At 44.7% G+C, this 18,574-nt stretch overlaps 3 protein-coding genes across 3 annotated transcripts; 2 read left to right on the top strand and 1 right to left on the bottom strand.

Moving 5' to 3' along the window:
- Window positions 1–1,333: 1,333 nt before the first annotated feature.
- mapk3 (mitogen-activated protein kinase 3) lies at window positions 1,334–8,899 on the bottom strand. Its single transcript, XM_028411867.1, has 9 exons — window positions 8,451–8,899; window positions 7,254–7,436; window positions 5,307–5,496; window positions 4,262–4,378; window positions 4,075–4,189; window positions 3,863–3,994; window positions 2,962–3,071; window positions 2,546–2,672; window positions 1,334–1,961 (listed from the first exon to the last, which is right to left on the bottom strand). Exons 1-8 carry the CDS (start codon window positions 8,660–8,662, stop codon window positions 2,553–2,555), a joined length of 1,179 nt encoding a protein of 392 aa, XP_028267668.1. The 5' UTR covers window positions 8,663–8,899; the 3' UTR covers window positions 1,334–1,961; window positions 2,546–2,552.
- Window positions 8,900–9,621: 722 nt separating this feature from the next.
- On the top strand, window positions 9,622–12,546 carry nudt9 (nudix (nucleoside diphosphate linked moiety X)-type motif 9). Its single transcript, XM_028411878.1, has 8 exons — window positions 9,622–9,776; window positions 10,169–10,456; window positions 10,571–10,660; window positions 10,802–10,888; window positions 11,001–11,112; window positions 11,193–11,339; window positions 11,540–11,624; window positions 11,716–12,546. The coding sequence occupies exons 1-8, from the start codon at window positions 9,661–9,663 to the stop codon at window positions 11,859–11,861; spliced, it is 1,071 nt and encodes a 356-aa protein (XP_028267679.1). The 5' UTR covers window positions 9,622–9,660; the 3' UTR covers window positions 11,862–12,546.
- A 1,176-nt stretch (window positions 12,547–13,722) lies between these two features.
- On the top strand, window positions 13,723–17,955 carry LOC114439717 (uncharacterized). Its single transcript, XM_028411853.1, has 12 exons — window positions 13,723–13,972; window positions 14,857–14,968; window positions 15,049–15,142; window positions 15,234–15,288; window positions 15,370–15,510; window positions 15,610–15,770; window positions 16,035–16,133; window positions 16,216–16,361; window positions 16,438–16,609; window positions 16,687–16,799; window positions 17,276–17,360; window positions 17,431–17,955. Exons 1-12 carry the CDS (start codon window positions 13,855–13,857, stop codon window positions 17,488–17,490), a joined length of 1,356 nt encoding a protein of 451 aa, XP_028267654.1. The 5' UTR covers window positions 13,723–13,854; the 3' UTR covers window positions 17,491–17,955.
- The last annotated feature ends 619 nt before the right edge of the window (window positions 17,956–18,574 follow it).

An 18,574-nucleotide genomic window follows, 5' to 3' on the forward strand; every position in this document is an offset into this window, starting at 1 on the left:
AGATACAAACACTTTACACACACTTTAAATTACTGCAGACGATCCATGAGTCACAACTTAAAGCTCAACGAGAAGCAGGGGACAAAGAGGGGGCACGAGGAAGAGGAGGAGGAAGAAGAAGAAGAAGAGGGGACGTGGCAGAAAAGACAAAGTGCAGACGTGCTGATTGAGTCATGTGATTGGAGCTTCCTGATCCAGGTGGTTTTTCTGAGGAGGGGGACAGCGGCAGCAAAGTCAGTGAGCACGAGGAGGAGGAAGAGGAGGAGGAGGTGGAGGAGGAGGAGGCAGCCCTTTGAGTAAAGCGTGGTAAAAGGTGGGAGGTAAAAAAAAACAAAACAAAGAAACAGATGAATATCACCACATGCACCGAAAAGCCTCACACGCCGGTCCCAGAGTGCGGGCTATGGCTTCTGAGAGACAAATCGTTTTTCTGCTGTGAGGGAGCGACGCCGGCGAGCATCACAGGCCGGCTGTGTTGGTCTGTTTTTTCTGAGAGGCTCCACCGAGCAGCAGAGGAGCAAAGAGAAGAAGAGGAGGAAGAGGAGGAGGAGGAGGAGGAGGAGGGTGGGGGCATGCACACACACAGAGAAGGATAAACATCAGCCACAGATATGTTACTGTACAACCACAGAGTGATGCACTGAGCAGGAGACGGCACGGGTGTTACTAAGAGCCTTCAGCGAGCCAGCACACAGGAAATAACACGTCACCTGCACTCTGAACTGAAATTATAATCTGAACTGTAAAGATTTGGTTCTTCAAACAGCATTGTGGGATGAAGAGCTGGATCCCATTTTCCAGAAAAAAAAAAGGACTGAGCAAAGGCTTCAGCACGCTGTTACAGGAGTGTCATTTAATACAGGGGTGTTGACGGTAACACCGTGTTCAGCGTTTGTTTCTGCTTTTTTTTTTGGAGTAATTCAAGAAGTCATTCAAAAACCTGACACTCCAGATAACGACACAAAAAGCTGCTGAGGAGCTTTGAAAACTAGTTCATCAGTGGCAGCTTGTTTAGAGCATAAAAGGAGAACAGTCATGAGTGCTGGTACGAATGTTCGTTACCAATCCTACAAGAGCCTGATTTGAAAGGTGCCGTGACCAAAAAGGTACGAATATTCTGGAAAACGGGGCCATAATCTCTGAATAAACGTGCAGGAAGAGCGTCCCAAAGAGGACAGAACGAGCTGTATATATTTCCTTTGTCGCTCCCCAGCCGAGTTCCTTGCATCTCTCTGCCACTTTGGTTAATTTCAGGAATGCATGCATTCATATGAACATCATACACTTAGAATTTTTTGTGTTTTTGTTTAGAAAAAACGAAATGAAAAAGAGCGACAACAAAGAAGTCTATTAATCAACCTGCTGACATGCCGGTAAAAACATTGAATGTTCAAATATAAACCCCAGAAATACAAATACTACTCTGAACGGAAAACCAAACAGTGGTGTACAAACCAAAACCGCGACAAGCACATTTAAAAAAAACAAAACAAACAAACCTTTTGGATTTTTGTATGTACATACACACACACACCAAATTAGCATCCCCATTCTTTTAGCCCTCAATTTTTCCAGGTTGTAATTTACATGGATCAAGACAAGAAAGTTATGGTGTTGGTTAATACAGTAGTACGTGTATATATGATGGAGGAGGAGGAGGAGGAAGAGGAGGAAGAGGAGGGTGATGAGGAACAAGACAACGAAAAATAAATGTGAGGTGAGAGGAGGGAAGAGTCCAACATGGACGAAACGAACAGGATGACAGACCCAACCACCCCACCACCCAACCACAAATCAAAATTAAACTTAGCTCTCTCTTGCAGTAGAAATGGAAAGATAAGCAGTTAAATGTTCATTTTTCACTTTTTGTTGGTTTCTTGAAGATGCATTTTTTTTCTTTTTGTTTTAGCATGGGGGTTTGGGGTCTTCTCTTTCCGAGCCTCTGAGTGGCCTCATTACTCCTAAAGACAAAAAAAAACAAAAAAAAAAAAACACCAAAGCGTGAAGCACATGATGCATTCAAGGACCACCGGAAACATAAAAGTCTGCCTCTTCCAGTTTCTCATATGTAATGTAGTGTGTAGCAGTTTAGCTCAATCACTCTGATCAATAGGACATCACTGTGTGTCTTTTCTGTCCAATCATAACTAAGAACCTCTCAGAGGTTTTTTTCCTGTACGTCCCGAGGTATTTAGAAAACTAGAATGTAGAAGATGCTCCTTGTTTCACTTTCGTGTGAACTTGTTTTATGTGCTCCACTGATATCTAAACTGAGACAAACTGAGAAGCAGCTTTAGCAACAGACTCCCGCTGCTCTAAGGAACAGTACAGGAAGTCATTCCTGCCGTCTGGCATCAGACTCTGTAACTCCTCTGTCAAAACTGTGCTCACAAACTTAAAACTAAAGGGGTCCTGCAGTAAAAAGAAACCAAAACAATGTAATGCACTCACTGACCACACAGCATACTGCACATGTTCTACCTAATAGTGGTATTGGCAGGACATTGTGTTGCAGTGTGTGTGTCTCAGGGTGTCTCCCTCTCACCTGTGCCTCAGGAGCCCTGGTAGGTTTCCTGGAAACGAGCCGTTTCCTCGAAGATCAGCTCCTTCAGCCTCTCTTTGGGAAGGTCGTCCAGTTCCATGCTGAAAGTGAAGGGCTCCTCTGCGACGGGCTAAACACACACACACACACAGTTATTGAAGTTATCGACAGAGAGACGTCTGTTTGTGTTGAACTGATCACATTCTTTAACCTCTCTGAGGCTGAACCATGGAGGCTAATTGCATTCCAAACAGCTAAGAGGCTTGCAGCACAAAACAAGAGGAGCTTACAATTAAATCCTGGATCAAAACATGAGTGAACGTGGGTGCCAATTTAAATACTTGGCTGATGGTGCCGTTTCACTGTATGTTTCTATGGTACAGTTTGCTTTGATACATCAGTAAAACATGCATGCTCACCTCATCCGTGGGGTCGTAGTACTGCTCCAGGTACGGGTGAGCCAGCGCCTCCTCCACGCTGATGCGTTTGATGGGGTTAAAGGTCAACATGCGTCCAAGCAGGTCCAAAGCTGCATTAATCAGAGCGTCACATCAGTCAGCAGGAAGTACGACATGACTTTCTACACTTTTATTCTGCTGTTTTAAACCCATTTTATTCTGTTGTAACTTTCACCACAACCTGGGTCTGTACAGGGGACTCTGACTGCTAAATTAGCTTACATTATCAGCTAATTTTAAGTAAGTAACAAGACACCAGATCCATTCAGGGTAGCTGTAGATATGCATCTCCACTAAGTCTGAGTGTCTTTGCTAACTCACCTGCAAGCACAATACAAACTTATGTATTGTGTCCGAGAAGATTTTGGTCAACAGAACACGATAAAATGATACGAAGCTAACAAACAGTTTCTCATAGTCTAAAGGAAGGCAAAGCAGCAGCAGTTCACATGGATCTGGTCCTTTTATTATCATTATACTAGAGCTGGTCAACATAAAACCTCGGCTGCACACTGCAGTTCACTACACAGCCACAGGTGTCACTGTTAACATGTATGCTACCACATACATTTTTTTTACTTTTATGAGACATTACAACTGTAAATAAAATGTGACTTCATCACAGGTAGACGTCTTTGATGTGTGTTTGATCACTGACAGGAAAATATTCCTTCTATAAAAAGGCAGAATGACCTGTATGTCTGTTAGTATAACAATTAGATCCACTGATTACAGGTCGTGATCAGTATGGGTCTTCTTAGCACCACCAGCCTCCACCTGCTCCCTCAGATCAGCCTGTGGGTTAATTTAATTTAAAAACAATCACCTAACAGCGCTGCAGGTATACCACGTGTGGCCGTACCTTTGGGGTCTGCCTTGTAGAAGAGCTTCTCCCAGGGGATCTTGGGTTTCTCGGGCAGAGACTGCAGGTAGTTCCTCGCCTTCATGTTGATGATGCAGTTCAGATCTTCTTGAGATGGAGATCCAAGAACGCCTGCACAGGCGAAGGGAGCATCAATATGGCTGCTCGCTGTGTGAGCATGTGTGAGTGAATGAGTGAAGGCGGTTTCTCACCCAGTATGTGGTTCAGCTGGTCCAAGTAGTGTTTCCCAGGGAAGATGGGCTTGTTGGAGAGCATCTCAGCCAGGATGCAGCCCACTGACCAGATGTCAATGGACTTGGAGTAGCCCTGAAACGCAAACATACGCAGTCATCACACTGAGAAGCAGTCATCAGAGATAAAAGTCGGCTGGAGCCGTACCTTTGAGTTGAGCATGATCTCTGGAGCTCTGTACCAACGCGTGGCCACATACTCGGTCAAAAACCCTGTGTGGTCGTGCTCAGGGTCGGCTATCCGTGCCAGACCAAAGTCACAGATCTGAGAACCACACAAAGCGTCAGAGGTCAAACACAGCCAGATGGTCACATGTCTGAAAATCAATCCACTCACAGGCTAATTCTAACAAATCGGGATGAGGTGCAGCGTACAGAGAAGGTGGAGGAACGGCGCTTAATGAGGGACAACAGCTAATGTGCACCATGGGACCACAGGGCAGGCTAATCCTCTATTGTTTGATCATTTTCTTATTTATTTACATGTCCGAGCAGGTCGACTACTACACGGATTAGAAAACATAAGTGGCACTATCCGCACCGGCTCTTATTTAGTTTGAAGTGGAATGCATCATAAAACCACTCCAGCACGCTGCCTTTGTTCTGTACTCGTCCCACATGATCAAATAATCCAGGGATTGATGGTCGGCTGCTGCCGAGTTCAGATGAGGTCTGCGAGGTAGCGCAACGTGGAAACCCAAGGGCCAAGATCAACCCACCAGAAACCACGTCAGACAAACACAAGAGAGGTGAAGTGCCGCCCCATCAGTGGAACCAACATGGAACCAGAGCCGTTCCAGTCCTCAGATATATACATCTCTGAAGGGGCTCTGCTGCTGCAGTGATGGCACTGACAGTTTTAGAATATGATTTGAAGTCAAATAAAATAAAACTGAGGAAAGAATAAAGAGTGTAAAAGTTATATGTTTTTGTGCTCTGTGCAGAAATCAGTCATTTACATTAACTTTTTAAGAGCATCCAACATTCCTGAAATTCCCCCTCAGTCATGTTGGGAGCTGCTAAATAAACAGAACGGTTCCTTTTTTTCGGCTGCTGTAAAAAAAAAAAAAAAAAAAAAAAAAAACATACCTGGCATAAAATATAACATGTGCCTGTTACCAAGTACTTCACATCACAGAGAATGTTGATGCCTTTACTTAAGACAGAGCTGCCTTAGGTATGTGTGGGTGTACCTTGAGGTCACAGGTGGTGTTGATGAGCAGGTTGGAGGGCTTGAGGTCACGGTGCAGCACATTGGCTGAGTGAATGTACTTGAGGCCTCTCAGGATCTGGTACAGGAAGTAGCAGACGTGGTCGTTGCTTAGCCTCTGGCTCTTCAGCAGCTTGTACAGGTCTGTCTCCATCAGAGTCTGCACGATGTAGCTGGAGGGGAGCGCAGGTCAAGGACAGAAACGCCACGCTCAAACTCGCCAACACACACACACCGTTACACAAGGACTCATATCCTGTTATGGTTTTTAATAACTTAGCCGATTTGGTGAGACTAAGGCGGGCTTAGACAGTCATGGTTTCACTTCATAGCCATTGAAAGTTTTTATAAATTTGTGCACTCGTCCAGTCTAGGTCATCTATTCTACCCCACAATGCACTGCGCTTGAGTCTCATTTTTCAAGAGCTTTAGCAGATGCTACACATTAGCCATGCTACTAATAGAAATGACAGTAAAATAATAATCAGTCTTCATCTTTAAGAACTTTTGTGATGCCTTAGCCGAAGCTACACATTAGCTGTGCTATAGCTATACAGCATTAGCCTCCTTTATGTTAAGAGTGGAGTGAGCTACGTACAGATCCCAACGCTAAATGATATCATCCCTGGGTCTGATTCCATTTCCTTGCTCAGGAGTCATCATCCGTTCCTGTAGATACAACACAGCGTAACCGATTACAGTAACCCAGCGGATCAAACACAAGGACTCACTCATCTCCTCTCTGTTTCGCAGCAGACAATGCAGCTTTTCAAAGAAACTGCCAGAGCAGCACTCAGTCACAGCGACTCACTGCCGAGCCGGGCCCACACATCCCCGCTCAGAGGATGGTCTCCGCTGTGGCTGAACAACAACAGGGTTAGTCCCAACAGTGATTCAGCAGCCAGATCAGGACGAGTCTCAAATGACCAACCGCAGAGGAACTCGGGATGGGTTACTGTCAATATTTTGTGGGTTTTCAAAACTCTGGACAATGCAATTAATCACAACAAGGAAGAGGAGAAGCTTCTAATCCGTGACGCAGAATAGTTAATAACACCAGCAGATTAAAGCAATCAACCAACCAGCCTGATGACATCTGTATTCCATGCAGTCTAACTCTCACCATTCCAGCATGAGTGTTTTCAGGAAGACTAAATACTGGTTTAACCTCAGCACCTGTCACACACAGGCCTCAAAACCACAAACCAAAGCAAAGAAATGGCAAAAAAAAGAGACTCAGGTGGCAGGTTTCCATCACAGCTGGACCTGACAAATACCCGTTACTACTGCAGAGGCATCTGACCTGGAATGAAAGCCAACGGTACCCTTTCACACTGTAAACTGAAGCCAGAAACGGCTATCCGAGGGAGGTTGTACTATGATTTGGACGCTTTCAGAATCATATCTGGCAGCTGACTGGATGGACCATCTGTTATCCACCGTCTGTCACAAGCTAACCAATCAGATCAGGGGGAAACACAACAGGCCGGTGAGGATCCTGGAAAGCTATCAAGTAGCTGAAGAAAAGGAACATAAAGGCACTTAAGAGACGGCAACAAGAACGTTCTTCACCACACATAAAACATGCACATAACTGCCAGTACTTCCTCCTTCATGCTGATTGGTCCGATCTGGCTCATCACGAGCTCATAGCTTGAAGCCTGTAAGGTTGGATTCACACAAATCCATCTGAGATGTCAGTGGGTTTTCCTCCTGTATGAAAAGGCTCAAATGTTTGTTTAATATTCAGAATCTAACTTAAACAATGTCTGCATTAAGTTAGAGACCAGGAAACAGTGCAGCTGTGACTTCACTGCCTGTTTATCTGAGTTTATAATATTTCACGCTGAAGCAGCTTCCTCACAGATAAGAAGAAGGACTGATCTGATGATATTCATCACTAATGGGACAGCAAAGTGCGTGAGGATACACATCCCTCATGTTCTCGATGTGCCGTGCCCTGAGGATGTCGTTGATGCCGATGATGTTCTCGTGGTTGAAGCGCAGCAGGATCTTTATTTCCCTCAGCGTGCGCTGGCAGTACGTCTGGTGCTCAAACGGGCTGATCTTCTTGATGGCTACGCGCTGGCTGGTCACGTTGTCCAGAGCGGAGCTGGAGAAGAGAGGAGAGGAGAGGAGAGGAGAGAAAACACAGGACAGGTGTCACGTTACACGCTGCACGATTCACACACACAATGACACTATCAGAGAGAGAGAGAGAGAGAGAGAGGGCGTTGCACACTATTGACAACATGCGACCTGTGTGTGTTTTTCCTGCAGTTATGAGGATCTGGGGGTGGAGGCCTGAGTGGAGGTGTAGAAGTGGAGAGCAGAAGTAGATGGATGTGGACGTTCAAAGCAGGTTTTTACACCCTTAAGAGGAACATCAGTTACATCACTTATTTCCTATTGGTTACACTGTCATATTGCACAATCCCACTTCACCTCTTCAATGGCTGCAATATGATGACATGACCATCAGCTTCTACAAGAACAGTCTGTGTGTGTGTGTGTGTGTGTGTTTACAAACAGAAGGCTGCAACAGAGCAGGACCACATGACGACCAGGATGGCTGGCTGTGTTCACCCTCTAACAGCACACTCATATGAAGTGTTATTGCTCAACACGTCCACGCAGGACTGTAGATATCACACAGCGATAACACGAGGAGCGGCCTCGTTTCAGCTGATAAATCCCCCCCACTTGCATCCTCTGCAGCAGACTTCGTGTTGATCAGTTCACTCACACTGATTGTGGGGCTGCGTGGAAAGTGTGGCTGCAGCGATTCTGACTTAAAACCTGTGGTCAAACGCAGCCTGCAACAGATGTGAGCTCGAGTAGCAAACTACATCCTGCGCAATCACTCCCAATCTTGTTTCCTGTACAAAGCTCGTATAGCCACGCCTGTAGCCGCTCAGCTAACCTGCTAACCAGAGGATGAGCCGCCGGGAGCTTCGGCGGCGCCTGAACGTTGACCAGCTGATTTAATTACCCACTTCGTGACTGTTCATGTTTACCTGACAGCGCTGGTTCAATGCAGCAGCTTTGATGTTAGCGTGCTAACAGTGTTTGCTAACAAACAGCTAGCATGCCATTCTACGGCAGCCCGACAAGAGACGCTACTCACCACACCATCCCGTACGCCCCCTCCCCGATGTAAGACAGGTTCGTGTAGCGGGGGCCCACGTCAAAAATCTGGCCCTTCACGGACTCGGAGCCAGTTTTGGGTACCGCAGGTGCGGGCGCTCCTTCATGCGCAACAGTGTCAACCACCCCGGTAGCAGCAGCGCTGTTGGAGTCTGCGGCCCCGACCGCTGCAGTGCTGCTCGAATCCGCCATTCTTCCTCTCCCGAAGCGCTCCTGCTCTGTCACAGAGTGTTTCACCGAGGCACCGCCGCCGCGCTCAGCTCCGTTTCACGGCTGTCCGAAGCTTTCACCGTACGGATTGTTTGATTGACGGAGCGGAACGACTCGGTCGGATCTGGGCCTCCTCCTCTTCTTCACTACTCAGTGTAATGGATTTAGTGCGCGAGCGCGGATTTGGTCTTAGCACCGAGCGTAAATGCGCGTGCCAAACTACGGTAATACTGGTGCGTTAGATGTGCTGACAGGAGCGTCTGATATGGGCGGCTGTCCACTGGTCCACTGGGAAACCCCGCCCGCTCGGCTCCTTTGTTGCAGTGAAACAAACGCATCCTGCAAATTATACATGCAGCAGGCACGAGTGGGCGTGACAAAATATGTTGCATGCTGCTTGTTTTGACAAGACTAATAGTTATCGATTAAATCGACATTATTGTGATTATCCACAAAATTATTTGTGTTTAAGGCGTCTGTGTCCACGCTCACCGAAAACAGGTGAAGCCTGTTTGTTTACACGTACGTGGACTTTGCCATACATCCGGATTATTACGTAACAAATCATTACATTAAAAACAATGGAAATAGTTTGTCGTTTCATTTATGTAATATTTTCAATTAATTGTATTTTAATTTATAAAAAAAATTAAAAAAGTATTTTACTTGCTGATTTAAATGTCTTATTCAAAATGTTTAAATTAAAATGATCATTTTTTATTATTTTTATGTGTACAATACACAAGGTATACAAATATTTACAAAAAAATATATACACACATTTATTATCTTTTATTTTATTTTTTTATAACATTTCTCATATTTATATATTTCTATTCTTTTCTTTTTCTGCGTTTTTTTGAACGCGGTTGAATGTGGTCACCATAGAGACGGCCGCCGTAGCCGCGCCCTTCTGTGCGCGCCCCTTCGGTGACGTCACCTCTTTAGGCGGAGCACTTCCTGGTTGCTGTGAGTGCTGCATGTTGTCATTAATTTCACTTCCCGGAATGGTCTGTTTAGTGCTGCGGATCGGCTCGATACGCTTAGCGCTGACTCTGCTCGGACTCCCGCACACCGCCTGCCCCTCAGGACTCAGGTACGGACCGCAGCGTGCAGTCAGTTCTGAAGAATTAATAAAGAAAGAGGAAGCATTTATATTCGTATACAGCTTCGGTTTGAAACTAGCCATGTGATTTAAACCATAAGTACTAAGTTTTTACAGCAGCGACAGTAACCTTTGACTGATTTTACAACTACTGACTCTGGTTACGTCTTTGTTAGTCAAACAAAGCAGATAATATAATCAGTCAGCTTCACTGAACCTTCATTGCTTCAACTGAACTGATCTGATCAACCAGTTCCTGCTGATCTCTGATGTTGTCATCACTTGAAGGGAGGGGTAGATACCTGTGATGTGCTCAGACTGCTCCAGTAAAGATCCAGTGTATTTACTGATTTTTTTTTACATCATGTCTTCTCCTCCTGCAGGCCTGCTGTCTCTTGCTCATTGTCTCATCTGTTCAGGACTACTACAACCACCAGAGCTGTTAGTACCAGTTGCTGCAACCTTTACACGACCACTGTCAGAACCATGCCATCATCAACGGTCCCTCATGTAAAGGCCAGATGCCGTCAGTATCCAGGGTCCAAAATCGAGCGTCTCCTGGTGCCTGATGAGAAGGTGGACTGGGCTCAGAGCTGGCCGCAGTATGATCCAGTCGACTACACGGACCCTGCTGTTTTAAAGAAGCCGGTATGGGCAGATCCTGAGATCGGGTGAGCAACACATTCATCTTCAAATCTTTTTTCTGCTTTTATTTTGTAAGAATATTCTGAAAGTCGCTCAGGAAGTTGAAAAGGACACGTCTGAGACATTTGTTTGTTTTGCAGCTCATTCTCCCCTCAGTTCAACACCGTGGATGGTAACGTGGACAGGACAAGCTTTGAAGGCATCTACAGTGTGGAAAATGGAAAGCCTCTGTATGTTCCAACCACATTACAGAGAAGAGTTTTTACTTAATGAAGCTTTAATATTAATGAAGCTGCCAGAGTGTAGCTGTGAGCAATTGGAAGGTCCACAGTCCTCTCTTGCTTGCTTCAGATTTACTTTTCATTCTGCAGAAATCCTCTCGGACGCACTGGACTGACAGGCAGAGGTTTGCTGGGACGATGGGGACCCAATCATGCAGCTGATCCTATCGTCACAAGGTAACACCGGTTGGAATCATCCGCATGATCCGTAAATGTAATCAAGTTCACTTTTCGAGGGAGAAGGTGATTTTGTTTACACTCCTGAGGGCTGTTTGTGTTTCTGTTTCAGATGGAAAGTCGACCCAGAGGGAGCAAAGATTCATCACTCAGTGTCCAAACAGCCGATTCTGCAGTTTGTGTCCATCAAGAGGAAAGACTGCGGGGAGTGGGCCATTCCTGGGGTTTGTGGATTTTACATTTTTGAATTCATGTTCACTCGAGGAACCGTTTCCTTGCATGTAACATGTGATTTGCTTCACAGGGGATGGTGGATCCAGGGGAGCAGGTGTCTCTCACGTTGCAGCGTGAGTTCTCAGAGGAGGCGTTGAACTCGCTGTCTGTTCCTCCAGCAGAGAGAGCACTGATCTATGAGCGCATCACTCAACTCTTCAGCTCGCCAGGGTTCCAGGTCAGTTGGTGTTTACTGTATTTTCACACCGTGGATGATTTGTGGTCACTGTGTGAAGCACAGAACAAAAGCTAAAAGATCTGTGTAGAGAATAGTGTCAGGGACACACAAATTAGAAGAGTTTCCCAGGAAATACAACAAAACTTTGTGCATCAGGAGATAATTAAAAGACGTGTTAAAATGTGTTTTTTCTCTCTCAGGTCTTTAAAGGCTACGTTGATGATCCTAGAAACACTGACAATTCTTGGATGGAGACAGTTGCTGTGAATTTTCATGATGACTCAGGTATCTTTATTTTAATTGTGCTCTGTTGGATTTTTGCATTCAGCAGCTCCAGCATTTGGTAACCAGGAGGATGTGTTTGTTGTTGCTGTAGGCAACAGCGTGAGCGAGCTGCCGCTGCAAGCGGGAGACGATGCTGGACAGGTGCAGTGGGTGGACGTTGACTCGTCTTTCGCCCTCTATGCAAGTCACTCCCACTTCTTGGAGCTGGTTGCGAAGGAGAGGAATGCCCACTGGTAACAAGGGACTGACCTGGCATGGCAGTGAAGGAGACCCGGAAGGCCTTATTTATCTTTAGAAAGCATTTAACCAAATGTGAAGGATCCCTCACAAACCCAGTTATTATAATTATTATTATTATTATGTTTACCTAATATTCATCTTATTACTGTGATGGTGCTGACATCATTTGAAAGCATAAGAAAGTAGATATTTTCATGAAGAAGCTTCTGACTCGCTCCTCACAGAAAGCTAAAAAGACAATTTCATCATTATGATAATGTATTCCATGTTAACAAAGCTCATGTTAACCTAGCATGACCATGTGAGAGCAGACAAAGAGCTGCTGAGCCCTGCACACACTGCATTATTTAAGGAGTGACAAAAATAAAAAGTCTGGCTTTGATGTTTATATGTGGAACAACAAGGCGATGATGATGATGATGATGATGATGATGATGATGATGATGGTCCCCAGTGGCACACAGACAGGGAGGACAGATGTGTTTTCAAGTGGAGACAGACGGTGGATGTGAAAGGCCATTTCACACTCACGCATATCACTCTCAGTGTGGACTATAAGCTGAATGAAGGACAGAAACACATGACAGTGCTGCATGTTACATATGTTAGCTGCCTTTTGTATCATGTCAGACTGCTGCACAGTGACAAACTGAAACATCTGGAAATAAATGGAAAGAAGAAAGTGGGCTCTGTGTTTATACACCTGTCATCTGAGATGGCTGAGCTGATCAAATGACATCTACCATATTGATAACATGTTTTTATCTGACTTACTTGAAAGTTGTAAATTATAAAAGTGACATCATTATAGCACGTGTTCATGAGCACTTGCTATAGTCTGTGATCTGTAATCATTCACTAACATTTGATCCTTTTTTGAGTGACCTTAAATTAGACCACCATGTGGCTCATATAGTAACCAGGAACAGTGAATTATTGAGGGCCAAAAGTGTGAACATTTACATTATATGTTGCTCATTAGACTGATTTAAAGGCCAAATAGAAGAGAAAGATTTTAACTCTCAATCATCCTTATTTAAAGAGCACTTGTCGTGCAGGTTAGCGCAGTTTTAGAGTGCTTCACAATTGATTGATGATGAAACAGAGCTAGTGTGGAACATAAAAATAAACCTAAAAATGAACTATAGTAATAAAATAAATAAGTAAACAAGTAAAAAATAATAGCTTGAATAGAATAATTTTACAGATTAGATAAGACTGCACTAAATGTTATATCAATGCTCACTGTTTCTGCAGCACACAGCTATTCATGATATCTGAGCTGCAAAGATTAAGATTACTTTAATCTTTGTAAGGAAATTAGGGTGTAGTACCAGCAGCATATATCAAAGAACAACAAGTTTTGAACTTTGAACGCTGATATGAAGGTTTGCTCTGAATTGCTGGAGAATCTGCAATCTGAATTTAATTTGATGAAATATGGTGAAGAATTTAAAAAGATGAAGCTCTTATTTTGAAAAGTAGAAAATCTTTGAATATCAGGAAGATATGAAAGAGACACAGCTGAAGACAAGAACAGTATGAAGTCATGGCCTTAAAGAATAGCCTGTGAATATACCATATGAAAGGTCAGAGGCTGGAATAATACCATAAGACTATAAGAAGCACAGGCTGTGTGATTTGAGTGTGGAAAAGTAGTATACAGCTGAATAGAAGAAAGAAGAGGAGAACAATAGTTTGATTGCCTAGCAACGGCAATCAAACTATTAAGAAAGAAGAAGAAAGAAGAGAAGAACAAGAGTTTGATTGCTGCAGCATTCAAACTAAATATATACAGAAAAAACACGCATTCCACACATAGACTACATTACCCAGGGAGCTTTGCGCGAAAAGCCGCCCAAGCTGACGACGTGGCTGAGGTGGTGCTGCAACGGACCGGGGTGATTCAAAACGAGCTCAGACACCGGCTTTGTTCTTCTTTAGAGAGTTCAGAACTTCTGCTCGTCTCTCTGAAACTGAGATCTGAACCATGTCCGGGAAAATCAAGAGCCGAAGCGCCGCCAATGCAGACTCGATATCTGGCGGCGTGTCCTGCGATGAGCGCATCTTACGGGATTGTCATCAGCTGTACGCGGATCCAGACAGCGGTGAGCGACATGTAACTTCCAACCTTTGTCGTAACAGCTCCATTATTCACCTGTGTGACGGTAAAGTTCCGGTAAAAGTCCCCTGATGGTCATATGTCAGCTAGCTAACTCGGTAAGCGCGTTAAACCTGAGGCAGGTGGGCTAACCGTTAGCTAATGTAGCTTAACGTGGATTTTATAGTTTGGCTGACTGCGCTAGTTAAACTAGCCTGCGATGTCAGCTTTTATAGCATTAAAGCTTAATGTTGAGTCCGTTAAATCGGTTTTGTACGCTTTGATGTAACTTTTAATAGACCCGATTTGATGCAGGGGCGTCGCTATGAATTCTGGGTCACCAGTAGGGCATACACCTGCATTTTTAAATCTATTAAAATCTGTCTGTCTTTAAATTATTTAAAATCTGTGCTTTTCCAAATAAACATCCAAATAACGTTATGCTGCAGGGGGTGTGGGTGTTAAACTCATGCAGTCGGGCTTGCTTGAGATGTTCCTGCATTTGCAGAAATTAAAAATGAAGCAGTTCCTCGAGTGTCCACTTGAAGGCGGCTCCAGCAGTGAGTCAAGTTCCTTAGACCTCCATTTTAAAAGAAGCAGAATCTCATAGGCTACCTAGTTCTCAGCATTTTTTTTTACCACAAGTGTTGATGAACCTTTCGTTACTGAGGAGGCACCTGTTGGTGTTTGAAATTCTGCCTCCTGAAGCTCAGTTTTTGGCACCAACAGGTCATGTAGGCATAGAAGAGGGTGATAAAGTGAGTACCTGTGTTAGCATTTCAGGGCACCCCTGTGTGATCACCAAACTGCAACTAACACAGTACAGTTGTAGGACACATTTCATTCTTAATACCTGGAAGCAGTCCTCATTGATCTGTCTGTTCTGTTCAGGGCTGATCACTATCGCTGAATCTGTTGGAGTGAAGCTGCTTCCTCCCAGGAAAAAAATCACTGTGATGCTGATGGGCAACCACTCTGCAGGGAAGAGCTCCTTCATCAACTGGTACATACATTCAGACGCTGTCGTTTAGGTTTCCCACCTCTCTCAGCGCATCTTTAACTGCTGGTGTGTGGTTCGCTCAGGTATGTGGAGGAGCACATCCAACGCACTGGAGTGGCCATTGAGACCCAGGGCTTCAGCTTTGTGACGAGTGGACGCAAGAGAGAGTCTCTCACAGTGAGTGCAGCGCTGATTCATCTGTGGGGAAACACGTGTTATTCTTTTACATTGATTAAGTGCATCATGTCTGGTTCTGTTTTGTCTTCAGGGAAATGCCACTCTTCATCTTTATCCACATTTCAAGCCCCTGCAGGAGTTCAGAGGTAACACTTGACTGTTCATGTTCCAAACTATGGCACCTTTCCTTCCCCACGGTTCTCTGACTGTCTTCCTTTTTTTTTTAGGTGTATCTGAGTACTTGAGCACTGAGATCTGCACGTCGCGACAGAAAAGGTTCAGCCTGGTGACGTTTGTGGACTCGCCGGGTTTGGTGGACGGTGACATGAAGTATCCGTTTGACGTGGATGAGGTCCTCCTGTGGCTGGGTGGGCTGCCGTTGTCTCGCTATCATCTCTGCAGTTGTGACACTAAACTGTTGTGAATGTATAAAATAACGTTGCTCCGTCTCATTGTGTCGTCCTCAGGGGACCTCTGTGACCTGATTCTGGTCTTCTTTGACCCCATGGGTCAGGCTCTGTGCAAGCGCACTCTCAATATTGTGGAGAGCCTGAATGAGAAACATGGAGACCGACTGCGTTTCTACCTGAGCAAGGCTGACGAGGCAGGCGGAGAGTCGGACAGACAGGTGTGGCTTGGTTAAACATAGGTGCTGCTCATACAGGCGATGATAGCAGTGTGTGCTTTGCACTTTGATGCATCGATAGATGAACGGACCGATAGCTGGGAGATGTTTTGCCATAAAATCCATAACCTAAGATTGTACAGAAGTGTTTAAGGGACTGAAACATGTTCAGTGTGAAGGTTTATTTGGAACAGAGAAGCAGATTGACTCTTCACACATGTGATGGGTTATGCTAACATCCTGATCCTGCTGTGTGTTTTGTGTCAGAGAGTCATGATGCAGATCGTCCAGGAGCTCTGCAAACGACCGGGACTCAACAAATGTGGATTTGACATGCCCACAATTTACATTCCAAATCCGAACAAGGTAAGACTTCCTCCTCCTCCTCCTCCTCTGCGGCTTAGATTCTTCTTGTTCCCATGTTCTAATTAAATTTGATCGGTTTCAGCCAAGCCGCTGCGTGAACCAGATTGAGGAGGTCTGCCGCACCGTAGAGAAAACCATCAACCAAACAGTCCAGAATACTCTCAACTCTCTGGAGAAGGACTGTGAACTCATCAGTGAGGCCATCACAGAGACGCTCAGCAATGACAGGTACTGCAGATGAGTTACTTCACACACACACGGTGATGTCATCGGAGTGTAACGGTCCCTCTGCTCGCTCTCACAGACAGATGAGCAGTGAGAACCGCCGCGCTCGCTGTAAGAGCTGCTTCCTGACTCTGCTGGGCTTCAGCGTGCCTCTGGCTCTGATGGCCTTGCTGCTGCTGGGCGCTCTGTCCAAGGAGCTGCTGGAGATGGCCCTGGGCCCGCAGGGCACTGAGGCACTGTCGCTCTACCTGGTGAGCACCTGATCGATGCACAGTTGTTGTTGAACAGTCGACATGCAGTCTGATCATGGCTCCTCTTGTTTTTCCAGAGTCCCATCGTTAGAATATTTGACTCTCTGTCAGGGGAGCAGCAGCTTTACACCTGCGCTGGGCTGGTCCTTCTGTCCTTCCTCCTCCTCATCATCGCACGTTTCTCCTTCAGGTAGGAAAATAACTCCTCACTGAGTCTACATGTGTTCTCACAGTTCAAACTAAAACACACTGGGTCGTATTTCCAAAAGTCTTTGCTTAAGAAGCGGTCCTGGAGAGCCACAGACACTGAAGGAAGTCGCCAAGGTTCAAGTTTAATACTTGTTTTTGTGACACGTGGCCTTTGAAGTGCAGTCAGCATCTGTGCATGTGTGCTCCATCTGCAGGGATGTGGCCAGCTAGATGAGACTCAGCTGCCCAAAAATGAGTCGGCAGGCATTTTGTTTTTGACAAAATGAGGCATTAATTGTATTTGATTTTTTTATATTTAACCAGGAGAGACTCATTGAGGGTCCTGGCCAAGATAGGCAGCAGCTCAGTATAAACATGTGAAGTGTCAATCAAATTTAGAAGCCAACACAGTCGAATAGGAAATTAATAATTTTTGTGTTTATCATGAATCTCATTATCTCTTTGATTCTTTTGCAGAACTCGACAGACTCTGACGGGCAAACAGAAAAGACAACTGCAGGAGAAGCTGGAGTACGTTCAGGAGGTCGTCAAGGGCAAAAAGGTGTGTGAGAGATACTGAAACACTTCTGGCAGTAGGGCTTCTGTGTTTAATGTCTATTGTCTCTCTGTAGAAAAAACTGTACGAGGAGTATCTGCGGCAGAGCGTCAGTGATCAGGACATGGACCTGTAACGTCCCGACGGTTCAACCTTCTCAGAAACCTTCCAAAGCCTGTTACCTTTCAGATGACGTTACCTCGGTACAGACTGTAACACTACCTGCACAAGACACAAGCTTTTCGTACTGACCATAATAATTGTGAGCATTTTTTTTATAAATACATGTATTCACTGTGCCTCTGCAAAGGAACTCAAACCACTTTAAGATATTTAAGTGTTCAAACTATTTATACTGTATCAGAGAGAAAATGTATTTTGGTTTAACAACATGAAGCACTGTTTGTGTCGCGATTTTCAACCAGCATTTTGTATTTCAGTACTTTGTCTCAGCTGATGTGTAGAACATACAATGACATCACAACCAGCTCCTCGGAGCGTGTTAACCAGCATTCAGAAGTGTTAGCAGTGACCTCTCCTGCACTGTAACCATGTTTTTAATGAAACTTGATTATTAATAAATAAACAGCGAACAATGATAGATCAGCTCTTTATTTTTGGCTGGGTTCTCCACATTTGCTTCTCCACTCTGAAGCTTTCTTGTTTCAGCCGCACCCTGTTCACAGACGCAGGAGGATGCAGCATTTCTGGGTGTCAAGTTTCCAGATGAAGAGATGAGAATCGAAGACGTCCGTGTAAGAGAGACGAGGACTGAAGAGTGGATTCTATGAATAGACCCACTTTTTGTGGGACAAACAGACTGCAGAGTGATCACATGAACAAGCTGAAAGCAGCTCTGGAAAGAGTTTTGAGTAGTTTTTATTAAAGCCCAGACACAGGAAATGGTCACTCCTGTGCAGTGGTGCTTTTGTTGAAGGAAGCAGGTGCAACAATTTCCTGGTTTCAAGGTTAATCTGTGCTTTTTGAGTAAAATATGAGTTTATAGTCACAGACTGTGATGAAGTAACCTTTACACTGAAACTAAAGGGTCAAAGAAATCCAATTAAACATGCAATGTCATTATTTTATGAAGCAATAATGTAAAGACATGTCATGTAAACAGCCACAAAAATACCAGAATCCCTCCAGCAGAGGGGGTTAAAATAATCTCATAATTATGATTTAGCCTCTCTAATGAGGACGATCTCTTATTATATTAC

This window comes from Parambassis ranga, chromosome 8, assembly GCF_900634625.1.
Source record: "Parambassis ranga chromosome 8, fParRan2.1, whole genome shotgun sequence".
Taxonomy (NCBI): domain Eukaryota; kingdom Metazoa; phylum Chordata; class Actinopteri; family Ambassidae; genus Parambassis; species Parambassis ranga.

Coding starts and splice junctions, on each gene's coding strand:
- mapk3 (XM_028411867.1), bottom strand. CDS start 8,662: ATGGCGGATTCGAGCAGCACTGCAGCGGTCGGGGCCGCAGACTCCAAC. Junction 4,379..5,306: donor ACACCACCTGTGACCTCAAG/GTACACCCACAC, acceptor TGTGGTTCTCAG/ATCTGTGACTTTGGTCTGGC. Junction 3,995..4,074: donor CCAGCTGAACCACATACTGG/GTGAGAAACCGC, acceptor TCGCCTGTGCAG/GCGTTCTTGGATCTCCATCT.
- nudt9 (XM_028411878.1), top strand. CDS start 9,661: ATGTTGTCATTAATTTCACTTCCCGGAATGGTCTGTTTAGTGCTGCGG. Junction 10,457..10,570: donor TGGGCAGATCCTGAGATCGG/GTGAGCAACACA, acceptor TTTGTTTTGCAG/CTCATTCTCCCCTCAGTTCA. Junction 10,661..10,801: donor GTGGAAAATGGAAAGCCTCT/GTATGTTCCAAC, acceptor TTCATTCTGCAG/AAATCCTCTCGGACGCACTG.
- LOC114439717 (XM_028411853.1), top strand. CDS start 13,855: ATGTCCGGGAAAATCAAGAGCCGAAGCGCCGCCAATGCAGACTCGATA. Junction 16,610..16,686: donor AGGCACTGTCGCTCTACCTG/GTGAGCACCTGA, acceptor TTGTTTTTCCAG/AGTCCCATCGTTAGAATATT. Junction 16,800..17,275: donor ATCGCACGTTTCTCCTTCAG/GTAGGAAAATAA, acceptor ATTCTTTTGCAG/AACTCGACAGACTCTGACGG.